The 26,491-nt window shown below is 45.1% G+C and overlaps 1 protein-coding gene across 2 annotated transcripts; it reads right to left on the reverse strand.

The window, feature by feature from the left end:
- Nucleotides 1-6,873: 6,873 nt before the first annotated feature.
- LOC123427193 (probable serine incorporator) lies at nt 6,874-12,705 on the reverse strand. 2 transcript variants are annotated; one of them, XM_045111175.1, is made up of 13 exons: nt 12,582-12,705; nt 12,205-12,455; nt 12,005-12,081; nt 11,542-11,701; nt 9,958-9,982; nt 9,768-9,857; nt 9,475-9,646; nt 8,827-8,900; nt 8,669-8,738; nt 8,139-8,210; nt 7,773-7,909; nt 7,559-7,632; nt 6,874-7,180 (listed from the first exon to the last, which is right to left on the reverse strand). In XM_045111175.1, the coding sequence occupies exons 2-13, from the start codon at nt 12,371-12,373 to the stop codon at nt 7,104-7,106; spliced, it is 1,197 nt and encodes a 398-aa protein (XP_044967110.1). In that variant the 5' UTR covers nt 12,374-12,455; nt 12,582-12,705; the 3' UTR covers nt 6,874-7,103. The 2 variants fall into 2 exon arrangements, with proteins under 2 accessions (XP_044967110.1, XP_044967109.1); XM_045111174.1 differs by having other exon boundaries at nt 12,205-12,463.
- Nucleotides 12,706-26,491: the final 13,786 nt, after the last annotated feature.

The following is a 26,491-nucleotide window of genomic DNA, read 5'->3' on the forward strand; positions in this document are numbered from 1 at the left end:
GAATTCACGCCCCCCAGATCATTGATGTCAGATTCTTTCATTGGTTTCACTGCAGCTAAATTTCGAACAATATCTAGAGCCCTATCTACTTCTAAGTCTAGTAGATCATTAATAGATTTCGAAATTTCTCTGATCGTGCTCCCCAAGGAAACCCCAACAGAAGCAGCATTATCTATGATTTCATGAGGAGAAAAATGAAGAATGGAATGTTCTTTGCTAATAGACATACGTGTCGAAATTTCCGCATGCCTCATTTTTGCAGCACGCATTGCACGCCCCAACTGCAAGTCATCCACATCTGGTTGGGTCTGAATTCGCTGACTGGACCTTCTATCCGGTGTCATCTGATTCGGGATACTACCAAAAGCTATTACTTCATCAACAGAGAACTGTGCAAGGCCCTGCTCGGTACTCCCACCTGCTGTTTTTTCTGTCGCCAGCATCGCCACAGGAACTAATTCTTCTACAACAGTTGAATCACGTGGCTTGGGGATACTCGAGTTCATTCCGCCATAGAGTGCCCCTGAACCTTCAATCCTTGCTCCTGCAAGGTAGTCTCCAAGCGAGACTGCCGTTAGCCCCTCCTTAGGTTGAGAAAAACCGAGACAGGCACCCTTAGGTTTCTTCCCTGGGAGCTTAAGGTTCATGGGCCGAATCGGCCCCTCCAAGTCTACAGCCTCTCGGGCTCCTCCAACCCTGGCCGGCGCCGAAGCAGGTTCAAAGGAACTGAACCTAAGCTGCGCCAATGGAGCTGTGACCGAATGATTAGCACCTCCATCCGAAGATGTTGATTCTGGGAGTTCCATATCCTTAGCGGTCTCGGGCGGTTGTAGCTTTTTATCCGACTCCCTTGAACCAGTAGCATCATCCCCGTCCGTCATATGGACATCTTTGTCTGTCACTCATTCGTCAAACAGAGGTGGACTCTCGATCTCAAGCTGTAGGGAATATCGCATTCCCGCATGAGTCCATACAACTTCATCCGGAACGAGCTCGATGTCACTGACACTAACCAGCAACCTCGCAACTCCTTTAGCCCGGGTGAACATCATATCCACTTTTTCTGACTTGCCTATCAACGACCTCAAGCTCCAAGCAACCAGAAAGTCATTGACAGCCTTTGACGGAGCTCCCGTAAAGCGAACCCAAAACTGATGAAGAGGCACTCCTTGTGGCTTCGCGCTCTTCCACACATCAAACTCTAACACACAGCTAGTGCTAGGCACTCTGCACATGCCAAACTTGAACAGCCGCGCTAAATCCTCCTTGGTAGGAAAGACCACCTTGAACACATTGTCTGCAATCAAGACTGGTTCCCACCTATATGACGAAGAGACCAGTTCCCAAAGCTGCTGCACCACCTGCTCAACAGTCATTGTCCCACGAGCCACGGTAACCGTCCCTGTAAAGGCTGCATCTGGCGCATGGACCGATGTCGTAGCAGATGGTGACTCAAAGAACATCAGCTCCTGGCAGCAGATGCCATAAATAGTCACTACCGGCATCGGACCAACCGTAAGAGGGCACTAAGCCGAGCCATGCTTGGGCTTCAAGCAAAACTCACAAAGATCCTCCTTACATTCGGAAACAAAGCGTCCCGTCTCACCGCAATGATAGCAAATCATCTTCTCCTTCTTGCGCGCCCATTTGGAGGGTCGATCACCCCCCTCGAGCTTCCCAAGAGTGTTGCTCTTATCAACCAGTGTGGGATCCACCCGATTACCTTCCTGAGGCTGAGGTTGACCCTTGGCTGTCTCCTTCGCCAGCCCCAACTTGGGCTCAAGAGAAGGATCATCGGCCTTGTCAGCTGCAACTTCCTGAGGCGGTAGAGGCGGCCTCGGCTTCCTGCCCCCTCCTCTACCACCCCAATTCTGCCTGAAACCCCCCTCTTCGGATTGGGAGGGCCCGATACCCCCGACACAAACTTCCGAGGAGGACCAGTATAACCATTGTCGATTCCTCCATTGCCCTGCCACGCGTAGCCACGCCCACCCCTAGAGGAAGAGGACCCACGATGTTGCCCGTCCCCATAGGCGTTGACGCCATCATCTCCCCATCTTCCTCGCGGTTGCTGCCTGTTGGCATCAGCCACAGCATGCGCGCTAGCCGCAGCTGTAGGTGCCGCCGTCCTACCAGATTGGTGAGGAGCGCGCTACCCCTGGCCTGTCGGACGACCAGGAGGCTGCACCGGCAGCTGGTTCGGAGGACTACCATGCCCTGTCATTGCCGCCGAAGGACAGAGAGGAAGGATGCGAGTGGCTCGACCCGACTTCAACGAGGGAAACCCTTGTTTCGGTCTACTAGGAAGCCTAGCATGCGACGACGGTGTATCCTCGCTTGGAACGTCGATATTGCATGGAGGCAGGTCACTGACAGCAAGGGCTCCTTCCTCGGCCATATACCCAGGTGTTAGTAAGCCCATCTCACTGTCGTTGACCTGAGGCCCACAATCCGCAATCAAAGCATTCAAAAAACTATTCCTGGAATCACGCAAGGAAGGAGCCATCACCGTCGCCGACGATGGCCGACAAGAGCGGTCGATCTTCTTCCTGTTCTTCTTAACCAAAGTCCAGCACTCCGGCTTAATGAAATCCGACAAAGTGACAGGTAGAAGATTCACCTTTGTGATCGGGCCAATCCAAGGTTTAACTCCTTTAGACGGCATCACCGTCTTCTTCGTCATTTGGAAATCCGATTGGATCTTACATTCTTGAATCTCCGCGACCAGCAGCGCCAAGTTGGGGAGTGGCAGCGGTGGCTCCTCGATCTGCCAAAACGAGTAGGAATTGAAGTGAGATCAACACATACCGTAGCCTTCTCGTGACTCTTTTGCGGCGACGTAGGGTTCCACACGATCAGATGAAATCCATCGATCTCAAGTGCCTCCCCAACCTTGGGGCATTCGTGCTTTTGCAGGTATCTACCTGCTAGGATGTCATCCTCCTCATCCCTTACCGTAATCCATTGAGAGAGCTGGTGGAGGCAGATGGATCCATGAAGAACGCTCCTTGTTTTCAAGGTGGTGTCCTCGTAATCGACATCCCATCGGCGATGAGCTGTAAGATCGGCCGCTCCGAGGTCTGCCGCAGATCGGTTGATCTAACCGTAGGCCGCCCCACCGGTGTCCTCGCCTCTCGTCCTGCCGATCGCCTCGCCAAACGCCTCGCCCATCGCCTCACGGTTCGTCCTAGCGATCGCCTCGCCAGTCGTCTCGCCAATCGGCTAGCCGATCGCCTCGTCAGTCGCCTCGCCAATCGGCCCGCCGATCGCCTCGGGAGGCTTATGTGCCATTCCTCTCTCTTTTTAATGGGGATAATTTCACTTCCCGGCCTCTACCTAAAAATGGGGAGAATTTCACTTCCCGGCCTCTACACTAACTAGGGATGCATACAACCATTTTAGTATGAGTACCAAGATAAACATGGTTGTTTTTGTCTTGACTTGTATTTTAAGAAGATATGTACTTTTATATACATGATTACGAGGCTCAAACAATATAGCGACTATTTCATCAATCCCTCTCTATCCTTTCTACCTTGGTATCAACCTAACCAATTCGACCATAGCCGTCGCCCCCGGGGTGGTCTGTCTCCATGACAGCTGTTGGGGCTGCGCCGCCCGTATCTAGGGTTTGTCCGCCGATCGTGTTGACCGTCCGTCCTAAAGAGTCTTTTTCTCGATTTTTCGATACATATTTTCTCTCTTTCGCCGGTCACTTTGATCGTTTTCTTTTTGTTTTTCAATATAAGATTGATTTGCGTCGTCCGTCGCCGCTGTCGACCACCCTCTACTACGACATAGGCGCGACCACTCGGCCTCTCCTCCGACTCGACGGCCTCGCATGACGCAGCATCCCCTCATGACCGTCGCCTGCGCGTCTGCTCGCCCGTTGCCCTGTGCCAGTCGTTGCCTTCTTGTTTCGATCATGACCTCTTCATCACCACTCGCCTTCGTCGCCTTGTACGGTCTCGCCGTCTGCCTCAAGCGAGCTGCCGACTACAGCCACGTCACTTTCGTACGCACGTCGTCACACGTCGACCGTTGTTGTCGGCTTCATCTCGGACTCCGCCGCCACCTCGCCTCCACCGAGCGATGTCCCTCATATCACAAGCGATCGAATTGATCACCCATCCGCCCGCGATTCGCGTGATCTACGTCGTGCGAGCGATTTGGCCCATCAGTAGCGCATGCCGCCATAGGTCCCGTGAAGACCGTCTCGAGTATAGCGCGCCCCTCCATCGATCGAGCAACAGACTGTGGCTGCGTCGCCCCGTCGGGCTGCCGTCCCGTGGTTCTCCCCATGGCTGGATCGACTCGCGCGTAGCCGTTATGTCGCCCCTTCGGGTCGTAGTGCCGCAACACACAATCCTCATGACCTGCGAGTCGCCGCTGCACCACCTCTTCGGGCTGCAGTATCGTGACATGTGGTCCATGCCGCCTCCCGAGGCCATTCCCGTTGCTGCATCGACCCACCCTCCACCACTGCGCCGCCCCTTCGTGTCGTCGCGCCACGGCTCGCGGTCTACGTCGCCGCCCCGAGGTCTTCCTGTTGTTGTCCGACATGCGCGACGTCATTGAGTGGCCCGTTCAAGCCGTAACGTTGTGGCATGCGGTCCATTCCATCGTCCCCGCGCGTCGACTTTGACGTGGCATGTGTCGCGTCGATTCCCTCAGCGCGGGAACGCCATCATTTGCGTCGGCCTTCGTCACGCTATCGGGTTCTTCCTCGCCTACTTCGAGCATCGCCACCGTGCTTCTAACCAGCCACCATCGTGAGGACGCATCCGTCACTCTTCTTTGGTGCCGCTACAGCTCGCTCACCCAAGCCGCGCCGCCCGTCTACCCCTTCATCTTCGTCCAGCACCAGCTCATCGCTAGCGTCGCCGTCGTCTACTCCGACTATCGCGGGCGGCATCCCCCCGGTCGATTTGCGTCGCAACCGTCGTCGAGTCCTTCTCAGCTGCCTCCTCGACATGGCGTGCCAATTTGTGCAGGTCCCCGTCCTACGCATGCCCGGTGCTGGCAACACCGACGCGTGCCTTCGTCTCCGATGTGTTCCCAGGCTTGACAAGCCTAGAGGGACACATCGGAAACATCGACTTCGTTCGACTACGCATGTCCGGTGCTGGCAAGACCAATACGTGCCTTCATCCACGATGTGTCCCCGGGCTTGGCAAACCCGGGGCGACGCATCGTCAACAATGTCTTCTTTCCGATGCACCTTTACTTCGACATCACTGCGCCTATGACTAACTCGACGCTTCCTTACATACGCGGCTCCACGATGACTATCTCGATACCGGCTACATCGACCACGACGTTTTTCGCGCGGCTACCCCGACCACGGCTACACCACCCTATACTCTCGGCTACCTGGACAACAGCACAAAAGGGCTACTGCCTGGCTTGAGAAACCTCGTCGCTTTTCACTCCAGCCGCAACTTCCACGATGCATCGATCGTTACGACTGCATGTGTGTGTGTGGGGGGGGGGGGGGTGACCGTCGGCTTACCTTAGGATTCATCTCCAGTCTCATCGTCTATGCCGCTATCGTTATGACTGCGGGGGTGTTGAGTATTATGATTATTAAGAAGTACTCCCTTCGATTCTTTTTACTTTGCGTATAAAATTTTCTCACTTTTTTCTATTAGTCTGCGCGTTCCCGATTTCTAGCTTTGGTTTCCAATTGTGCCCCCCAGCCCATCCACTTCTATCCCCATTAATTGTGTGAGTTCCCAAGAAAAGAGGCAGCAGAAAGCGGCATGCATTGGCTCATGGGGCTGAGCGCTTTGGGAGCCAACCGTAGCGAAAAAGGAGGATGACCAGCCAACCATCACATGCATATCTACTCCCAATTCTCATGCAGAGCACTGTTGCGCATGGCAAATTAGTCCAGAAAAAACAAGCCATTGGTCTCCTTGGTATGCGCTTCAAGAGTTATGCGCACAGTAATAAGAATCAAAGGGAGTATATGATAGACTAGGATTTGCTCATGTCTCCACTTGTACTCCAAAAAGTATAGGATAGACTAAGATTTGCTTCTGTCTTGACTTGTACTCCAAAATAATCATGTACTTTTACATATGCCCACAAGGCTCAAGCAATACAACAACTATTGCATCAATCTCTCTCTTCCAACTGCGAGTACTGCTACTACTTACTACTAGTACGACGTAGGCGGTGACGCAATGAATATTTTGATTTGAACTTTTGAAATGGCACACCGGAATATGGTGCCGGTAAGTCAAAGAACCACACACACTGTCGTTGCTTGCTTCACGCCAGTCCGAAGCCCATTATCTATCCGCGATCCCTCTCCGGACTGACGACCGACGATGATGGGTACTCCCATCTCATCTCGAGACGTTTACGCAAGACAAAGACAAGAGAAGAGAAGAGAAACGTGCCATCTGGTTAATGAATCGAATCGACCCGATCCCCCCACCTTTTTCGGATCGTGAATCGTGATCGGGATCGACAACAACGGGCAGGAGCGGAAGCGCGAGGGCGGCGCGGCGCGGCGACGGACGCGTAAACCGGCTCCTGCATTTGGCTTTCAGGCGATTGAGACCGGAACTCGCTGGTTTGCATGCCTTGCAAGACACTGCCAAAGCTCTGTTTTTTTTTTTAAGATTCTACCTAGTATTTCCCATTCTGTATGGCTATGCCGCTTGGGCCCTCGTTTCGCACAAGGAGCCCGTGGAGTAGTTCGGCCTGAGCAAGAGCCATTCAAGCATTTGAATTGTTCTCTATTTGCAGCAGTTGGTGTGGGGTTCTTGAAAAAAGTAGTTGGTGTGCGTGAGAACATTTTACAGATATACTCCTACTCTCTAAATATTCATTGAAATAGTAAGAGTTTGACTTCGGGAGCAGTTGGATGGAGTCACGGGCCTTGATTATGGTTTGCAGTACACGTCTGAGTACATGTACAAAACTTCACACCGTCGTGTGGTGGGCTATATACGTCACTTCAGTTACTTAAAGAACAGAACATACCGAATACGATTGAACATTTTTGTTTGTTTGTTGTATATATGCGTAAGATATGAATTGAATTGAAAAAAAAAATGGTGAGAAACAAGTTAGCTATCATCAATACTATATTATGTGGAGGCAGACTCTTCATCATTGGCACTGGCAGATTGTTTCCTCAACAGGGCTGGGGAGATCAGTCTCCAAACTGCAGAGTGCAGAGGAGAAAACTTCAGTTTTACTGCAGCAATAATGCTAACTTGGACCATGTCCTTCGCAAGCACATGCGCAATAAGCAAATACTAATTCACAACGAATAGGAGGATTTGCAAATGCGACAGACAATTTCTGAAAACCAAAAGGATTCACATTCTTTAGAATTACTCCCTCTGTTCACAAATATAAGATGTTCTGGATATTTCAATATGAACTACATAAGGACTGAAATGGGCGAACAAACACACTAAAACTTGGCTTGTAGTGTACTGAAACTGAGTGTGAACAGAGGGGGTAGCTGTTATGTGAAGCGGAAGCAAATATTTCAGTTAGCAGAGCTGCATGGAAACAACAGGAAATGGCGACTTACCATATATGCAAAATGCCAGCCATTCATTCATGATCTTTACCCATGTGCTTGCCCATCCAACATCTATGCTCCACCTGTTTGAGAATGGGAGGATGTGAGAGGATGTTACTAGATGCAATGTGGCAATGTAGCAGTATGCCACTGAAGGCAAGAACTGAACTACAGCGTATTAGAATGTCATCACGATTAAGCATTTCTGCACAGTGTGTCTTACTTTCTTGCAATTGGATGGTTAAGCTCCCAGCTGATGAATAGCATTGCAAAATACATAGCCCCCACCGCAAACACAATGTGGAAAATCTCGTAGCTGTAGGGGACATCCTCTTCCAACTGGATCTCATTGCTTCGAAACTGAAAATGTTCATGGGTAATGTGAATAAAACAGAATAGATTGTTGATAGTCAGAATTAAATAATTAGCTCTTTCAGTTAGCAAAGATGTATATCATCATTTGCTTAACCTTGAACTGGAATTGATTCATTTTTTTTGTCTTACGCGTGGAAACAGGGTGCAGAGAAAGGATCATTTCCACATATCAAGAACTCAAATGCTATGCAGAAAATTCATAGTTGAAACTTACTTGAAAGGATCTACTATCGACTCCAGTAGAAAACGTGGCCGACACAATGGAGCAAATCGCAATAATGAAGCTCTAGCAAAGCACAAAGCGATTAATTAGAACATCGAGACTGAATTTACCAGCACAAACTAAAAGCGAAGATATGCCCATCCAGAAAATACAGTGAACATGCTTAACATATATTGCGAGTGCACTCTGTCGGAAATATGTTGCGAACCCGACCACCCCTTATAATTCTTCATGATGTGCATCACTAAGATATGTGTATGACTAAACCACCCGCATAGTTGCGGTAGGCCCTTAATAAAGCTGAACAAATGGGATCCACTCATTAGTTCAGGTGAGGCGCTAGGTGGTCTTTACAAAATTTGCAGGCTGGGAATCTTTTTTGTGTGTGCAGATTGGGAATCTTCAATCTTGAAACCAATCAAATGTACAGTACAGATAAATATCGATGCCAATTTCAGGGTACAATAATCTCCCAAGAGCGCAACTAGGTGATAGTTTAGAAACTAACATTTTTCACTTACAATTATAGTAGCCCAATTACCATCCTTGCCAATTTTCATCTCAGTGTAGCACTTTCCGGCTCGTGGTTCACTGCACATTGCAATTCATGAAAATGAGTCGTATGCAATGCCAAGTAGAAGGGCAAATGAGGAATATAAATCTAAGGATAAGATAATACCTGTGTAGTGCAGACCAACAGAGGAACACAATATATGAGCCCATTATTCCAGAAGATAGAAGACCCTCATTAACCTTTTTAGCAAGTAAAATAAATTAAAATCGTACACATTATGCAGGTTGAAGCAATGCAAGGCAAAAACTGAGCGCAAACAGTTTCGGGTATCAGTTAAACATAGAGGTGCAGCACTGCAGCAATAGGACACCAGTATTGATAGCATTTGTAGAACAGTAGCACAAGCAAAATAATGTATAAAGTGGAATGATCTGTTGTTCTGAACCTAGTAGACATCTAGAGTGGTAATGGGAAGCAATGCGATAGGGTAGATATCTGATCATTTGCCCCAAAGTTCATGTAACTGCAAGTCTGCAACCATTTGCCATTTTCTTTATTGTAAGTGAACATATGCCCTTTCTTTCTTGTGCCGACTGATCATTTCCCAAAATGTATCATTTCAACTTATTTCTGCTCCTAATGCCACTTATTTATTTGAAATTTGCCTATTAATTATGTTTAACACTACTACATTTTTGTCTTCTGAATCCTCTCTTTTGTCAACATTTATCTCAATTAAAAAGTTCCTGGTTGAATACTGTATCATTATCTTCTCGTACTAAGTTGAGGCCTTGGGCTGCAATATTCTCGTACCTTTGAGTGTAGTGACACCGCCATCATTATCTTCACTAGGACTGCCGTCCATATAATAGTAAATATGTTGAACACGCATGATGAGTTTGGAACGTACAGAATATATAGCACGAGGATTCCGGCAAATGAGGCAATGAAGGAGAGCGTTGACAAGAACAATCCAAACAGGCCGCTGAAAAGCACATAAAACATCATCCTTGTCATGGCCTGAAATAGTTTTAGCATTGTGTTGAAGTAATTGAGACACCAGAACACAGCTAATTAAATGTCTGAGCATTCAAATAATCATGTACCATTGATTTGATCCAGGATCTGGCATCCAACGTTTATTGCACCATGATATGAGGTGGAGCATGCTTATAAGCTGGAGAATGAGAAATATCCTGGAGGAATATGAAACATAAATTAACGAAAACCGTTGCAACATGCAAGGCTTGGAACTTCTCAAATCTCAGTAATATATATCCGAAACATTAAAATTACCCGGCACCCATTCGAGCAATTTCACCTGCAGAGGATATGGAAGAGATTTATTTCAGCCCACTAATATTTAAGCTACTCAGATGCAAAGTTATAATGGAACTAATACCACAGAATTATTTAGAATTAGTTGTCATGTCATGTTTTCACTTGCTTTTCCCAAATAATAAAGGATGATCTGTAAGTTGCCGCTTTGGCCTTGACACCTACTCCCTCCGTTCCTAAATACTTCCTCCGTTCCTAAATATAAGTCTTTTTAGAGATTTTACTAAAGGGCTACATACAAAGCAAAATGAGTGAACCTATATTCTAAAGTATGTCTATATACATCCGTATGTAGTCTCCTTAGTGAAACCTCTTAAAAGACTTATATTTAGGAACGGAGGGAGTATAAGTCTTTTTTGAGATTGCACTAGGGGACTACATAGACATATTTAGAGTATACATTCACTCATTTTGCTTCATATGTAGTCACCTAGTGAAATCTCTAGAAAGACTTATATTTAGGTAGGAGGGAGTACATCCTAGCCTCTCCGATATATTGCTATATATTGCTTAGAGAAGAGGGAGAATTGCCAATGTACCATTGCAAAGATGTGAAACATGGAATTGCAAACATGCTAATCACTGCACTACCATTGCAAAGAGGTAAAATGTGGAGGTGAAATGGGGTCATTGTACCACTCCGAGTCTCTAACCATAAAAAGATTACAAGAAAAACACAGTTCCATGTGATGAGAAAATCTGAAAAACTTCTACATGTATTTAGTAAACTCAAAACTTAATGTTAATTTTTGTGGTATTTACAAAACAAATTGTGTGTAACTAGGGTGCTGTTTTATTTGTTGTAAAACATCACATTGATGTTTCTACCTTCCCAAACTTTAAGCTCACAATTCATCCCAGGATGTACATCTAAAATTCCAGTCCTTTTGTATTTAAATGCAACTGTTGTTTTTAAACTCAACTTTGTATTTCCACCTTGAGGCCTCATTTGGATAAGGGGGATTGTGGAGGTTTAGAGAGGAAAATCCCCGGGAGGGCTAGAAACCCCACAAATCCTCGGGCGTCCATTTGATAGGAGGGGTTTGCTTAGCCCAATCCCCTCTGTTCCCCTTCAATCCCTTCCTATCCATGTGTTTCAAAACCCTTTTGTAGGGACTAGTGGAAGCAAAGCCCCGGGGATTTGAGAGGATTGGGTGAAAAAAGGGATTCACCCAATCCCCTGAAATCCCTCCCTCTCAAAACCTCCCAAATCCCCCTTAACCAAACGAGGCCTGAGGGAAGTTCGGGTATTTTAAGAAGTTGGGCTGAGTGTAAACATTAGATTGACTATTTTCTCTCTTTGTAACTGTACTACAGGAATTTACAGTTTCCAAATTTCAAATCCTTGCAATGGCACATTGAAAGGAAATAAACTTATTTTGAGCGAAGGAAAGCAACAATTTTAAGTGTATGACTATGCACATGTACTAAGGCAGCCATGTCATGCACCCTTTGCAGCAACTACAATATGGTACACCGGGCAGTGAGCGGAGAAGTGATTACCGTTTATAAGTGACAATTATGGGGAGAAAAGGAACTTACCATAGAGCTGGATGAATATGTTAGGGATGATAAATGGGGTGACGATTGACGCGACATACACAAGAAACTTGAGAACCCAGCATCCAGAATGCCACGAATTACGAACTCCCTGGAGCTTGCGTGTTCCAAACGTTGTGGCAAACATCAGCCAGAAAAATATCTACCAATTGATTTAAGGAAGTGAACAAAAGGCACAAACAATTTCATTGATCTCATTGCTCACGTGTCTTCTTTACGTGCAATTTTAGTTTTGCCTAGGACTGTGAAAACGGTACTGCAGAACAGCCTAACTTCACCTGAATCACTTCCCGCTTACCCCTTGAGCACCTTATGCAAAATGCAATTGTCTCAACGGCAGTATGCAGACTGCAGCGGTGCACCGTAAATTCAGGTGCAAAACAATTCCTATATCCTTGTATATGTAAATTAAGGATGACTGTTTCGGTATATAAAACAAGGATACAAAGCAACCCAAACTAACCCGGAGCACCCCTCCAGAACGGAAGCATTTGGAGTCCCCTGCTCCACAGACCGGGATATCTGAAGATCACAGCAGACAGACAGCAGCGCAGTACAACGCACATCAAATTCAGAATGCTTCTTCCATCGTTCGTTCATGGCAAATGAAGAAGGTCTGGATGGAAATGCAGAGGGCGAACGTACGGTGCAGTCCGCCGAGCAGCTTGGCCCCGTAGTCCCTGATGAACCAGGCCAGCAGGTTGGTGGCGAAGAAGATGAGCCCGTAGACGTAGCGCGCCCTGAGCGACTGCCTCTTCCTCGCCTCGTACGCGCCGCTGTCCCTGTACAGCTCCGGGGCTTGTATCTTGATCATATCCCCTCTCTCGTAGACCCAATCGCCGTTGCTCCTCCTCTCGGCGAACAAAATGGTCTTCTCGGTAGGCTCGGGTCGAGTCCTGCGGAACTAACAAGCCATGGATCGATGAGGTCGCTGGCTCGCTGAAGCTTGACCAACAATGCCGTCCGGAATTCGGACGGGCGAGGGAGGGGAGGGGGGTAAAGGAAGAAGGAGGAGGACTCACCGGCGGTGCCGCAAATCCGGCGGAGGAGGGAGGCGGCTCCACGGCGGTGCGGAGCTGGTGGTGCTTCTTTACTTTCTGTCTCACTGTCTGCTCCGTCCCGTCTCACTCGGGTCAGTGCGTGCATGACTTCACCTGGCTCGGACGCGTGCCTCTTTAAAACATGCACGGCAGGCCGCTCTGGTCGGAGGAGAGCGGTCTGGGCCGCCCGATGGGCAGATCGCAGGGCTGTACGGGTTACGGCCGTGGGCCCCATTGGTTTTCTAGAAGCGAGCGCTGCTCCACGACCGTTGGGGCGCGGCGATGGCGTTTAAAACCGGACGGCGCGCACGGAGAAGGAAACGACCTCTCCGTTGGTGGCAGCGTTGGCTGTGCTTTCGCCGAGGTAGGGTTAAACCGAAGGAATTTGTCCGAAAAAGGGCTAATGTTAAGTAAGGAAGTTTTGCTGGCCAAGGTGTTGCCCGGACGAAACCGAAGACTCAGCCTCGTGCGCCTTTTGTTTCCCGTGGTTTGGTTTTGGTTCACTCGTTTGGGAAAGTTGTTGATGCCTTTAGGAGTTTCTTGAGGTTTGGTGAACAAATACTAGTACTCCAATCCAATAGAGGTCACTCGAGATTTGATGAAGCGATAAAAAGCGTTTTCGTGCTCGGGGACAGACTGACATCACGATTGTTTTTTTAACAAGGTACATACATACATGTTCATACATATATATACACACATTTTTATGAACACATACATATACCCTATCCTATAAACACCTTTCAAGGCACATCGTCGGAAAGCCTAAAATAAATTCAGAAAAATGTAAGCATCGATGTCAAGTCTAAAACTTAAACTCTCGTAAGCTAGGGATACCACTGTCTTTCTAAATATTCAAAAACATATTGGTTTGCCGTTTCTTCTTGAAGTACCTTCTTGTGTTTGTCCTTTTCCTCGATAAACTTATTAGAGCAACTCTAAAAGACCCGTGCGAACCCTCAAAATAATCATCATTTTACAATTCCACGCCAACAAAGTATCCCGAATAAAACCCGTATCACTTGCGAAACTGTAAAAACAATTATAAGGCGCGGTAAAAGTTTGTCCTTAACCTGTAAATTCATGGACTGGGAGTGCGATCCGAGCTCGACCCCTACCGGCAGAGATTTTTGGCAGGAAGGACATTTTCGCACGACACTTTCCGCTTCCACTTCGGCCCGCCTCCGTTGATCTTCCTCCGGCCGCTTCGGAGCACCATTTGTGTCCGCCCATTGCCGCCATGGAAGCCTTGGAGCCTTCGTACTTCACCGTGGAGGTCAGCCACGCGCCGAACCCTCCACCAGATCTCGTCGCAGGCCATGTCGCGCCCGTGGCCGTTCAACCCTCGTCTGCGCCACCCCGCAAGCGGTAGAGCAACGTCGTCATCCAGGGCGGCTTATCCGCAACCCCCATCGGGCAGGCACCCACGTCCGCTGCCACCGTTGCCGACAACGCTGTGATTTCGAGGAGACTTGCGCCGACCTGGAAAGGCAAGGTCTCGGGTGCAAAGCACAAGAAGGCGGCCACAAGAGCAACCCCGCCAATGCCTCCTTCGATTGCACCGACGAGAACAACCCGAGGATGTCCGCGGACGGCAATGCTACTGCCGCGGACAATGTGTTCGACGAAATGGATGCAAGATATGAAACCTTTTTCTTTGTTCGCCATTTACGTTTGTTCGTAAATTATTGGTTGTGAATGTAGGGATGGTTTGCACATTGAGATTGTCGAGTTCGTACACTTGTTGAACGACAACATCATCGACATCGAGCAAGCAAACTATATTTGATTGTTCAAATTTGATACAAATCAGTAGAATTGATGTCAAAATGTAAGATTGAATTTTTACAGTTCCGCGGTGCGGGTTCTGTTCTGCCGCGGTTTTCACTAACCCGTAAAAAGTGATTTTCACGAATTGTAAACACGGGATACAGGTTTGCAGTGGGTCTGCTAGAGTTGCTCTTAGAGCATCTCTAGCCGATCTCTCAAAAAATAAAAAAAATAAACGACCAAGTATAGAAGAGTAAAATTTTATTCTAACTAAGGCCGGACCTAGCCAATCCCATATATTTAGTGAAGTGTTTTTTTAACACCCCGAGATCGTTGTTTCAGTAATTATTATTATATTGTTTACTCTATATTATTTTTGCATTGCATCATGTCATCGTCCCATTAAACTTTTGCAACCCAATTTAAACTCAAATAAATAAATCACATAGATCCTTGAACTATTTAAATTGAGGAATTTCACATGGTGAATTCTCTTTAAAACTTATTGAAAGCCTCTCGATATCATCAGGGAGCTATATTAAACTATTCCAGTGTTGTGGAATTTACCAAAACACACTTTCGTTTTAAATCTCTTTTGTTTTAAATTTATTTAAGCACTTGATCTATCCTCCTTTCACCCCATTTCAAGTCATGAAGCTTTTAAGTATTTTAGAGAGGTCTCTTGCCAAATCTCAGCTTGATCATTTTGGCGTCCATTTTTCTGTAATGGGAAAAGGACAACCTCTTTTTTCCCTCTCTACCAGGCTGACCCTATAGGACCACTGCACCCCCTAACCCTAGCCTCTCTTCTTTTTGAGAGCAACTAGTTTGCGAGCGCTTCTTTGGAAGCTTTCCAGCATGCACTCGCATGCGCCGTTACTTGGCGTGTTCTCAGCCGTCGTCATGTGTCGCGCTTCAACCATTTCCTTCGGATTTTTTTTATTTTTTCGCACGCGTTTTCGGCTTCTTAGATTGTTTTTTTCTTAATTTTTTGGTATTTCTGTTTTTCATCGGTCTTTCTTAGCCTTTTGACGATTTTTTTGCGTGGAAAAATCCATTTTCTATTTTTTGACTGTGCCTCTCGGAAACGAAAAAAACACGTTTTCTATTTTTTTGTGAGAGACACGATTTTGCTTCCGCGAGAGGCACGCTTTTACTTCTGCGAGAGGCACAGTTTTACCTTCGCGAGAGGCACGACCGTCCTTGCCTCTCGGAAAGGAAAAAATGTGCTTTCTGTTTTTTGTGAGAGGCGTGGTTTTGCTTACGTGAGAGGCACGGTTTTGCCTTCGCGAGAGACTCGCTTGTGCCTCTCGGAAAGGAAAAAACGTTTTTATTTTTTATCATGAGAGGCATGATTTTTCTTTCGCGAGAGGCATGATTTTGTCTTCGTGAGAGGCACGATCGAAAGGAAAAAACACGAAAAATGTGTTTTTATCTTTTTCCTATTGCAAGAGGCACGGTTTATTTTCAACCATTTAAAAAAAAAGTTCATCAAAACTTATCAACACGGGATTTAGTTTTGAAGATATCAACGCGAGAAACCCAATGGTGAAAACGGTTTGAGATTTGGATGCATGGTTTAGGAGATAAAACGTTTTAAAAGTTGAATCTACAAAAAAAAAGAAAAAAACTTCTAAATTGCGACAAGTGACACATATGTATTGTGCCACTTGTTGCAACTTGGAAAGATGGAAATGATCTTTGAAAGGTGTACTGCTCAGTTAGTGATCTCGTCTCTTTGTGATGGATTCCCAAATTGTGCATTCTTTCCCTTTGGTTCCCGTGCCTGCCGCAACACTCACACAACGAGACTAGTTACTTAAAAAAACACACAATGAGACAAGGGAGGCGTTCGGTCCCCTCGTCCCCGACCTCAGCCTCGGGCCATGGAACCCCTCCGGCCGGCGAGCCTAGGCCGCAGCCGTGCCCACCTATGGATCCTCCCTCGCACCGCCTTGGCCCTCTCCACGCTGCCGTTCTCCCTCCTGTCGTCGAGCTCCACGTCCATGGCACCGCTGCCCTCCGCCGGCAAGCTGCCTCTCTCCCCCCCATCAGCCTCCTCCACCGCGAGCTGCTCCTGAAAGCTCTAGCTCTCCCTTTCCTTTTTTGAATGAAAGGGGTCTCCCCCTGCTCCACTTTTTATTAATGAAGCAACGAACAGACAAGGTTCAACAGACCAACACCAAAGTAAGCATCTAACAAAGTGCCACTAACCAAAACAAGGAAAAAGTCTGAATAGCCACGTTAAATTTTATTATAGCAACCATCAGAATCTAGGAACAAAGTTACGTGGCAAATCATCCCAATCTTCAGTTGACAGGAGCATCACTCCACGCGATGCGAAGTAGTTCCCTTCGGCGTCGGTCCAACAAAAGGATGAACTGTCGAAGAAGCCTCGCCTGTGCATCGTCCCAGAGAACCACCCATTGCAGAAGAAAACCAAGCAGCTTCACAAGAACACAATTCATACTTTTCCAAATTCGACCCTGGAAACAAAATTCATTCCTTAGTCGCCAAATGCCCCATAAGGAGGCAAAAGTCACCATATTAAGCACATGTTTTTTCTTATGAAATTGCCATAATGTAGAAATGGCGTCGAAGCAAGAAATTTGATTAACTTTGAAACCCACAGCAACTAGATTCCACACAGCTTTAGCAACCACACAATCAAAGAAGAGGTGTTGAACACACTCCACCTCACTGCAGAAAAGACAAGTAGGATCATCTATAGTTTTATGTTTAGCTAAATTATCTCTAGTCAATACTTTTTTATAAGCACACAACCAGAGAAATACATGTATATTATGAGGACACATCACCTTCCAATGATTCTCACCTGTGGCAAAAACCACACCCCCAAAATTAATTGCTTTATAGAAGGATTTGACTGAATAAATCCCACTAGCCTCCAACATCCATACCAGGGAATCGGGATGGTCATGCAAGGGGAACTGTTTGATGGTTTCAATTAATTGGAACTTCCTATCCATACCTAACCTATCCAAACATCTTCTAAAAGATAGTTTCAAAGTCTCACGATCCCAAACCTGAGCCACAGAGCAATCTGTTTGATTGCATATATCAAAGTCGAACAAATCCCAGAACTGTGTTTTGAGGGAACATTCCCGTGCCCAAATATCATGCAAGAATTTGACATTCATCCCATTCCCAATTTTCCAGCGATAAAAAGTTCTAGAATTGTTCATAGCCCAGGTAACGCCCTTCCAAAAGGGAGAACCAGCATCAACTCCCACCCATAGAATATATGGTGAGCTAGTATTATACTTGAAATCAATAATATTCTTCGAGTCCTTGTCAGTTTGATCAAAGTATCTTTTACCCCAAGTTGCGAGTAAAGCCATATTAAATTCTTCAAGGTTGGGAACACCTAAACCCCCAAAACATTTCTTCTAGGAGACAAGCCCCCAATTATCCAGGTGATACTTGTGTTGATCATCCATATCCCCCCATAAAAATGAGCCATCTCGGAATTTATGGCATTGATAACCCATTTAGGGAATTTAATAACAACCATCAAGTAAGCAGGAATACTAACAATACAGGCACACAACAAAATTAATTTCCCTCTATATGACAGTCATCTCCCTAGCCACCCAGAAATAGCCTTAATAGTTCTGTCTATAATAGGTTGAAGATCCTCTCATTTTAAGTTCTCATAATGAAGGGGAACCCCTAAATATTTAATTGGAAAGGAACCAAGTTCAAACAAAAGATTTGAGAAAATGTTTTAGCCACTCCCCCATCAACATTAATGGACAAGAGGTCACTTTTGTGAAAATTAATTTGCATACCTGATAAATTTTCAAAATAGGAAGTAATCCATTTAAAGTTTCTAGATTTCTCATTGGAATTCTCAAGTAACATGATGGTATCATCCACATATTGTAAGCTAGTGACCACTCCTGGAATTATATGAGTCAGTAGCCCCGAGATCAATCTCTGTCGAGACGCTTTAGTGAGCATTTTAGAAAAAACATCTGCAACCAAATTAAACAACAAAGGGAGCTTGGATCCCCCCTGCTTAAGGCCTTTTCCACCCAGGAAATATGGCCCAATAGTATCATTGATCTCCACACTAAAAGTACTATGTTCAACAATCTTCCTGATCCAAGAGATCAATTTGTTACCAAAACCCATGGAAGCAAGCATTTCAAATAGAAATTCCCAAGTAACTCTATCATAGGCCTTTTCGTAATCCAGCTTTAAGAATAAGCCCCCGGGTATTAAATTTCTTAATTTCATGGACAATCTCATGGGCTAGAACCACACTCTCAAGGATAAATCCACCTTTAATAAAAGTTGTCTCGTTAGGAGAAACCATCGTGTTCCAATTTGGGGATACCCTATTAGTCATAGCTTTAGACAGGATCTTAACTGCACAGTTACCGAGACTAATCGACCTGAATATTTTCATATCTTTAACATTGGCCTCCTTAGGTATCAAAATAATCAACGCAAAGATAAGCCTATGGATATCTAATTTAACTTATTCAAAATCCCTCACCATGGCCTTAAATTCCCATTTAATCAAGTCCCAAAATGTTTGATAAAACAGAAAAGAAAGACCATCTGGCCCAGGCGCCCCATGTGCGTATGAGCCAAATATAGCTTCCTTAATTTCCTCTTCCGAGAAATTTTTCTGGAGAATCTCGTTCTCCTATGGCGTGACCATTTCGTCCGAGCTCCAAAAGGAGGGTTCTAACTGAATATTATGCTTGGGCTCATGTCTAAAAAGATCTTATAGAAGGTAGTGGCTATCTCTACCATTTCTTTTGTAGTGTGAACACGACCACTATCCCCATTAAGCACAAAACGATCGTTCTTCCTATGTCTATGATTAGCTAATGCATGGAAGTATGCATTATTTTTATCTTCATCTTTAATTTTGCCATCTCTAGATCTTTGCCACAAGGAAACTTCCTCCTTATGGCTCACACTTAATCTCATTCATGCGGGATCTATCATTATCATGAATGCAATTAGTTTCAGAAAAAACATCCAAGATATCAAATTCCTGCATAAGATCTCTTTTCTTCCTCTTAAGATGAGCTTCTCTATTAGTACTCCAACCCTTAATCTTCTTACGCAAGTTCCTAGTTTTAGCGAGCCAAGTATTAATGCTTGAACCCGCAGATGGAATGGCATTCCAAGTCTGACAAACCATCTCCCTAAAGCCTGGTTGGTCAAGCTACCATTTTTCAAAGCGAAAGGATTTCGGGGAGGTAAGCCTCCTAGCTTTCGTGTCCAAGATTAGGGGAGTATGATCACTACCCACCCTCGGGACGACCGACAAAACACACAAGGGGAAGTGTAAGTCCCATGACGTGTACACAAACACTCGATCAATGGTTGCAAAAATGGGACCGTCTTGATTATTACTCCAAGTGTAACATCTATTTGCTATATTAATCTCCATCATGCCCATTTATTAATCCAATTATTAAAGAGAAAAGAAAATTGGCTATTAATCACCCCATTGTTTTTATCATTAACAAATCTTACCAGATTAAAATCACCCCCAAAATGACAGGATAAGATAGGGAGCTCATAACTTCATGTAATTCAGCAATGAATTCAGTTTTTAACTCAATATATGCAGTCCCATAGACAGCCACAAGGTGCCATAAAAAATTGTCATCTTTATTCTTAATAGTAACCACAACACATAATTTTTTGTTGATGAACCCAACAACCTCAAATCGATTATTCTTAAGACCCACCAAGATACCAGCAACAGTATTAATAGCAGGTAGGAAATGCCAATAGAAATCATTACCATGAGCAATAGTACTAAGCATATTTCTATCAAAATTATCTCTCTTGGTTTCAAAAAAACCAACAAAGTCTACATGACTATTATTGAGGAAATCCCAAAGGCACTGTAATTTACTATGTTGACCCATACCTCTAATGTTCCAAAAGGCTCCTATCATTTAACTTTGAATGGATGGGATAGGCCACAAGGCAAATTTTTAGAATGAAGAACTAGGCTATCTCCCCCAAGATGAGAAGTGCCCCTGACCTGGGAGGAGAAGTGTTGTTCACAAGGGAAGGACTAACATGAATATCTACATCCAAATTGTCAAGAAGGACAATCTCAGGGTTATTATCAGCAAATTGCAAACATCTTAAGTACTTAGACTCAATCATATCCACAAGGATATCATTCTTCTCTTTCTCATTACTTCCAATGTAAATATTGATTTTATGAGATTGAGAAACCAAATCAGCAATATCTAATCAAGCAAAAGATTTACCTTTGAAAGATTTAGGAATCTCCAAGTTATTCTTTTGTAGATATCCCTTAGCTTTATCCATAATGTTAATGTTTCCATGCTTCCTTGTTGTAGGTCTGCTTGACAAAGTAGGCCTCCATTTAACAGGGTTTTCCTCTCGAGTTTTCATCTTCTTATCACATTCAACTTTCTTCAATGTGTCCAGCAAAGATCTCTTTGCAGAGCCCAAAGCACAAGCTAGATCCTTGGGAAAGCATTGCACTTCAGGGAGAACAATCTCCTCATCACCATCAGAGTCAACCATCTCAAATTCCCTAACCTGTTCAGAGCAGTATTCCATATGGACAGACATATGTTCATTTGCCAACATTGATAAAACAACATCATTTGCATTAGGTGAACTTTCTTGATCATTTGCAGGAGCCACATGGTTTTATCCTAACCTAATTGCATGGATAAATTCGTCATGCATATTGTTTAGGAGAATGGAAGGGTGGAATTCAGCTGCAGAAGTAGACAAACTTTCTCCACAAGATTTTCCAGCGCTGCAAGAAATTGTCACACCTATCTGAAGTACAAACATCAGTTGCCTTATTGTTTTTACTACTAGAAGCAGAAGCAACAAAATTCATCTCAAGGAAATTAGACATATGCAGTTTGTCAATTGGGTTATGCTCATCATCCTCCATGCTGTCTTTGTCTGTCAGATCATAATCTATATCATCTTCTTTTTCATTCAACTTGTTATTATCAGGATCTTCATCTTCTGGGTCATTCCCAGCATCACCCTCTTCATTACCAATTTGCCTCTCCCTTTCCTCTGCTCCCCCTCCGGTGTTTCCTTGCACAATGAACCTGAGCAACACCACCTCCTTGCCATGACTGTGCTCCTCCTCTGCTTGCCGCCTTCTTTCCTTGCGTCGCCCCATGCCTTGTCCGCCAATGCTGCTATCACCTTCTTGCTACTGCTCTGCACCTCCTGGTGTCCTCCTTGTTCCTTGTCTCCGTTCACCATTAGCGGGCCACCGTTGTGCCACCTGTCACCATCTCCATGACCGACGACTCCCTGCTTCACCTATAGCAACCCGCAACCGCCCTGTCTAGCTCCAAGGTTGAACCCCGAGGCCTCCTGTTTGGTTGTGGACAACAACACCGGTGACCTCCTCAGGACCAAGACCCAAGATCCATGCATCTCCCATTGGCTCGTACCCGGTGAATTTCCAAGGCCCGTATTGACATGTGTATGACTACACAACAAGCGTCAAGTACCACGACGATCGCTAGAGTCCTAAGACCCCAACTACTACGACACCCACGACCCATGAAGTTCATTCGTCTACGAAACATGTACAACTACTCTCGATGTGTACCATTACTTCCACTAGAGATCACCACTACTTCCCATGGAAGACTACTGCCGTCATAGATCTGACAAGACCGCGAGTACCACTACTTCCATGACGAAACATGAACATCTACACCGCATTAAACTATCCCGAAATGCATGCTTTGAAGGTATAAATGTCGAGACGACATCCATGGACGAATGCATGTGTTTTGATGAGATGCATCCTATGTTTGCACCATCTCAGAATTGTTATGTGCACACACCTCGTTTGCCATGCTTCTACACGTGGGACACGTGGTATCCATGATCACTCTCTGTCATCCTTGCACATTCTACACATCCTATGTTTCTTTTTCACCGGTTTCTCCATAAGTTGCCGAATCACCGGAATGTTGCCGTGGCTCCATTTCTGTTTCTGTCACCATGACATCCCTTTTCTTTCTCATATGGCGAAAAATGCTCCATATCATGGTACATGTCAATATTTTTATATAAATGCATATAACTTGAATATGTCATCCACATCCATGTTAAAACATTTAAATTGGTGTTTGAACGAAAATTGCCTAATGATTTGTTAGGGACATCTATAAGATGGCCAAGATTCGAGAGAGGAAGACGAGGGATGTTGATCAAATCAAGTGCATCAAGGACGGAGCAGATAAACTCCTCGTGAAGAACGAGGAGATTAAGCATAGATGGCAGCAGTACTTTGACGAGCTGTTCAATGAGGAGAGTGAGAGCTCTACCATTGAACTGGACAATTCCTTTAATGATACTAGCACGCATTTTGTGCTGCGAATTTAGGAGTCAGAGGTCAAGGAGGCTTTAAATAGGATGAAAGGAGGAAAGGCGATGGGACGTGATTGTATCCCCATTGAGGTGTGGAGGCCTCAGGGACAGAGCGATAGTATGGCTAGCCAAACTTTTCAACCTCATTTTTTGGGCAAACAAGATGTCAGAAGAATGGAGATGATGTATATTAGTACCAATCTTCAAGAACAAGGGGGGTGTTCAGAGTTGTACTAATTATCGTGGAATTAAACTGATGAGACATACAATGAAGCTATGGGAGAGAGTCATTGAGGATTGCTTAAGAAGAATGAAAAGCGTGACAAAAAATTAGTTTGGTTTCATGTCTGGGAGGTCGACCATGGAAGCCATTTTCTTGGTACGACAACTTATGGAGAGATATAGGGAGCAAAAGAAGGACGTGTGTATGGTGTTCATTGACTTGGAGAAGGCCTATGATAAGATACCGCAAAATGTTATGTGGTGGGCCTTGGAGAAACACAAAGTCCCAACAAAGTACATTACCCTCATCAAGGACATGTACGATAATGTTGTGACAAGTGTTTGAACAAGTGATGGTGACACTGATGACTTCCCAATTAAGATAGGACTTCGTCAGGAGTCAACTCTGAGCCCTTATCTTTTGGCCTTGGTGATGTATGAGGTCACAATGGATATACAAGGAGATATATATCCCATGGTGTATGCTGTTTGCGGATGATGTGGTGCTAGTCGATGATAGTCGGACACGGGTCAACAAAAAGTTAGAGTTATGGAGACAAATCTTACAATCGAAAGTTTTTAGACTTAGTAGGACTATAACCGAGTACATGAGGTACGCTTTCAGTACTACTAGGCATGAGGACGAGGAGGATGTTAGACTTGATGGGCACGTGGTGCCTTAGAAGGACACCTTTCGACATTTGGGGTCAATGTTGCTCAAGGGTGGGGATATCGATCAAGATGTGAACCATGGAATTAAAGCCGGATGGATGAAGTGGCGCCAAGCTTCTGGCATTCTCTGTGACAAGAGAGTGCCACAAAAGCTAAAGGGCAAGTTCTATAGGACGGCAGTTCGAGCCGCAATGTTGTATGGCATGGAGTGTTGGCCGACTAAAAGGCGACATGTGCAACAATTAGGTGTGGTGGAGATGCGCTTGTTGAGATGGTTGTGTGGCCACACAAGGAAGGACCGGTGTAATAGCCCGAGACCGACGCTACAGAAGATTCTCTTTGAACTTCTTATCGCTGTGTGATTTATTTGGTTGTCGCATTCATCACCGCATCATGTCCATCATCCGTATTGCATCGGCATTCCGTTATCCTCAATTTTCAAAACTTGCATCCATTATTAGTTGCTGGTTCTTTCCATTCTTGTCATCGACCAATATGAGACCAACCACACGCACGCACCCGCGACATCATTAAAATATTGTTTTTAAAAGCATGTATAAAACTTTCTCAGAATGGTTCAAAAGTTGGCGCACAGTCTTGTTTTATTGTAGGTAGACCGCGTGCCAAATTCTGTTGCATTCGGAGGTCGTTTGATACCCCAACGGATAAATCTATAGCAACATGATACGTCCATTTTGCATCATGTTTTCATGTTGATATTTATCGCTTCTTGGGCTGTTATTTCACTTCACGGTACAATTCTTATGCCTTTTCTCTCTTATTTTGCAAGGTTTACATGAAGAGGGAGAATGCCGGCAGCTGGAATTCTGGCATGAAAGTGGAGCAAAGTTGAGATACCTATTCTGCGCAACTCCAAACACCGTAAAAATCAACGCGGATTTTTTTTCCGGATTTATAAAAAATACTGGGCCGAAGAAGTGCCAGAGGGGCGTGTGCAGGTGGCCACAAGCCTGCACGGCGCGGCCACCCCCAGGCCGCGCCATGAGGGCTTGTGGGCAGCCTGCTGGCCCACTAGCCCCCTCTTCTGCTATATGAAGGGTTTCGTCTGGAAAAAAAATCAGGGAGGATATTTTCGTGGATTCCCCACCGCCACGAGGCGGAACTTGAGAAGAACCAATCTAGAGCTCCGGCATGACGATCCTGCCGGGGAAACTTCCCTCCCGGAGGAGGAAATTGTCGCCATCGTCATCACCAACACTCCTCTCATCGGAGGGACTCGTCACCATCAACATCTTCATCAGCACCATCTCATCTCCAAACCCTAGTTCATCACTTGTAACCAATCTCCGTCTCGTGACTCTGATTGGTACTTGTAAGGTTGCTAGTAGTGTTGATTACTCTTTGTAGTTGATGCTAGTTGGATTATTTGGTGGAAGAGTTTATGTTCAGATCCTTGGTGCTACTCATTACCTCTCTGGTCATGAATATGATTATGCTTTGTGAGTAGTTACTTTGGTTCCTGAGGACATGGGATAAGTCATGCTAATAGTAGTCATGTGAATTTGGTATTCGTTCGGTATTTTGATATGTTGTATGTTGTTTTTCCTCTAGTTGTGTTATGTGAACGTCCACTACATAACACTTCACCATTATTTGGGCCTAGAGGAAGACATTGGGAAGTAGTAAGTAGATGATGGGTTGCTAGAGTGACAGAAGCTTAAACCCTAGTTTATGTGTTGCTTCGTAAGGGGCTGATTTGGATCCACTAGTTTAATGCTATGGTTAGACTTTGTATTAATTCTTATTTCGTAGTTGCGGATGCTTGCGAGAGGGGTTAATCATAAGTGGGATTCTTGTTCAAGTAAGGGCAGTACCCAAGTGCTGGTCCACCCACATATCAAACTATCAAAGTAACAAACTTGAATCATATGAACATGATGAAACTAGCATGACATAAATTCCCGTGTGTCCTCGGGAGCGTTTTTCCTCCTATAATACTTTGTCTAGGCTTTTCCCTTGCTACAAAAGGGATTGGGCCACGTTTCTACATCGTTTCTACTTTTGTTACTTGTTGCTCGCTATGAATCATCTCACCACACAATCACTTGTTACCGACAATTTCAATGCGTGCAGATTTTACCTTGCTGAAAACCACTTGTCAGATCCTTCTGCTCCTCGTTGGGTTCGACACTCTTACTTATCGAAAGGACAATTATTGATCCCCTATACTTGTGGGTCATCAAGACTCTTTTCTGGCACCGTTGCCGGGGAGTGAAGCGCCTTTGGTAAGTGGAACTTGGTAAGGAAACATTCATATAGTGTGCTGAAATTTATTGTCACTTGTCACTATGGATACTAATCCTTTGAGGGGCTTGTTCGGGGTATCTTCACCTCGAACGGAAGCACGAAGAGTTGCTCCTCAACCTGCTGCACCTACTGAAAATAGTTGCTTTGAATTTCCTTGGGTATGCTTGAGAAACTGCTGGCTAATCCTTTTACAGGAGATGGAACATCACATCGAGACTTGCATCTCATCTATGTAGATGAAGTTTGTGGTCTATTTAAACTTGCATGTCTGCCCGAGGATGAGGTCAAGAAGAAGGTCTTTCCTTTATCTTTGAAGGATAAGGCGTTGACATGGTATAGGCTATGTGATGATACTAGATCATGGGACTACAATCGGTTGAAATTGGAATTTCATCAAAAGTTTTATCCTATTCATTTAGTAGATCGTGATCGGAATTATATTTACAATTTTTGGCCTCGTGACAGAGAAAGCATCGCTCAAGCTTGGGGGAGGCTTAAATCAATGTTATATTCATGCCCCAATCACGAGCTCTCGAGAGAAATTATCATTTAGAACTTCTATG

Source organism: Hordeum vulgare, chromosome 2H (genome assembly GCF_904849725.1).
Source record: "Hordeum vulgare subsp. vulgare chromosome 2H, MorexV3_pseudomolecules_assembly, whole genome shotgun sequence".
In the NCBI taxonomy this organism is placed as follows: domain Eukaryota; kingdom Viridiplantae; phylum Streptophyta; class Magnoliopsida; order Poales; family Poaceae; genus Hordeum; species Hordeum vulgare.

Excerpts from the sequence above, each read along its gene's own strand:
- LOC123427193 (XM_045111175.1), bottom strand. The coding sequence starts at position 12,373 with ATGATCAAGATACAAGCCCCGGAGCTGTACAGGGACAGCGGCGCGTAC. Across the intron at positions 8,901-9,474 it reads CGGTGTCACTACACTCAAAG|GTTAATGAGGGTCTTCTATC; the intron begins GTACGAGAATAT and ends CTTGCTAAAAAG. Across the intron at positions 7,910-8,138 it reads TCGATAGTAGATCCTTTCAA|TTTCGAAGCAATGAGATCCA; the intron begins GTAAGTTTCAAC and ends GAACATTTTCAG.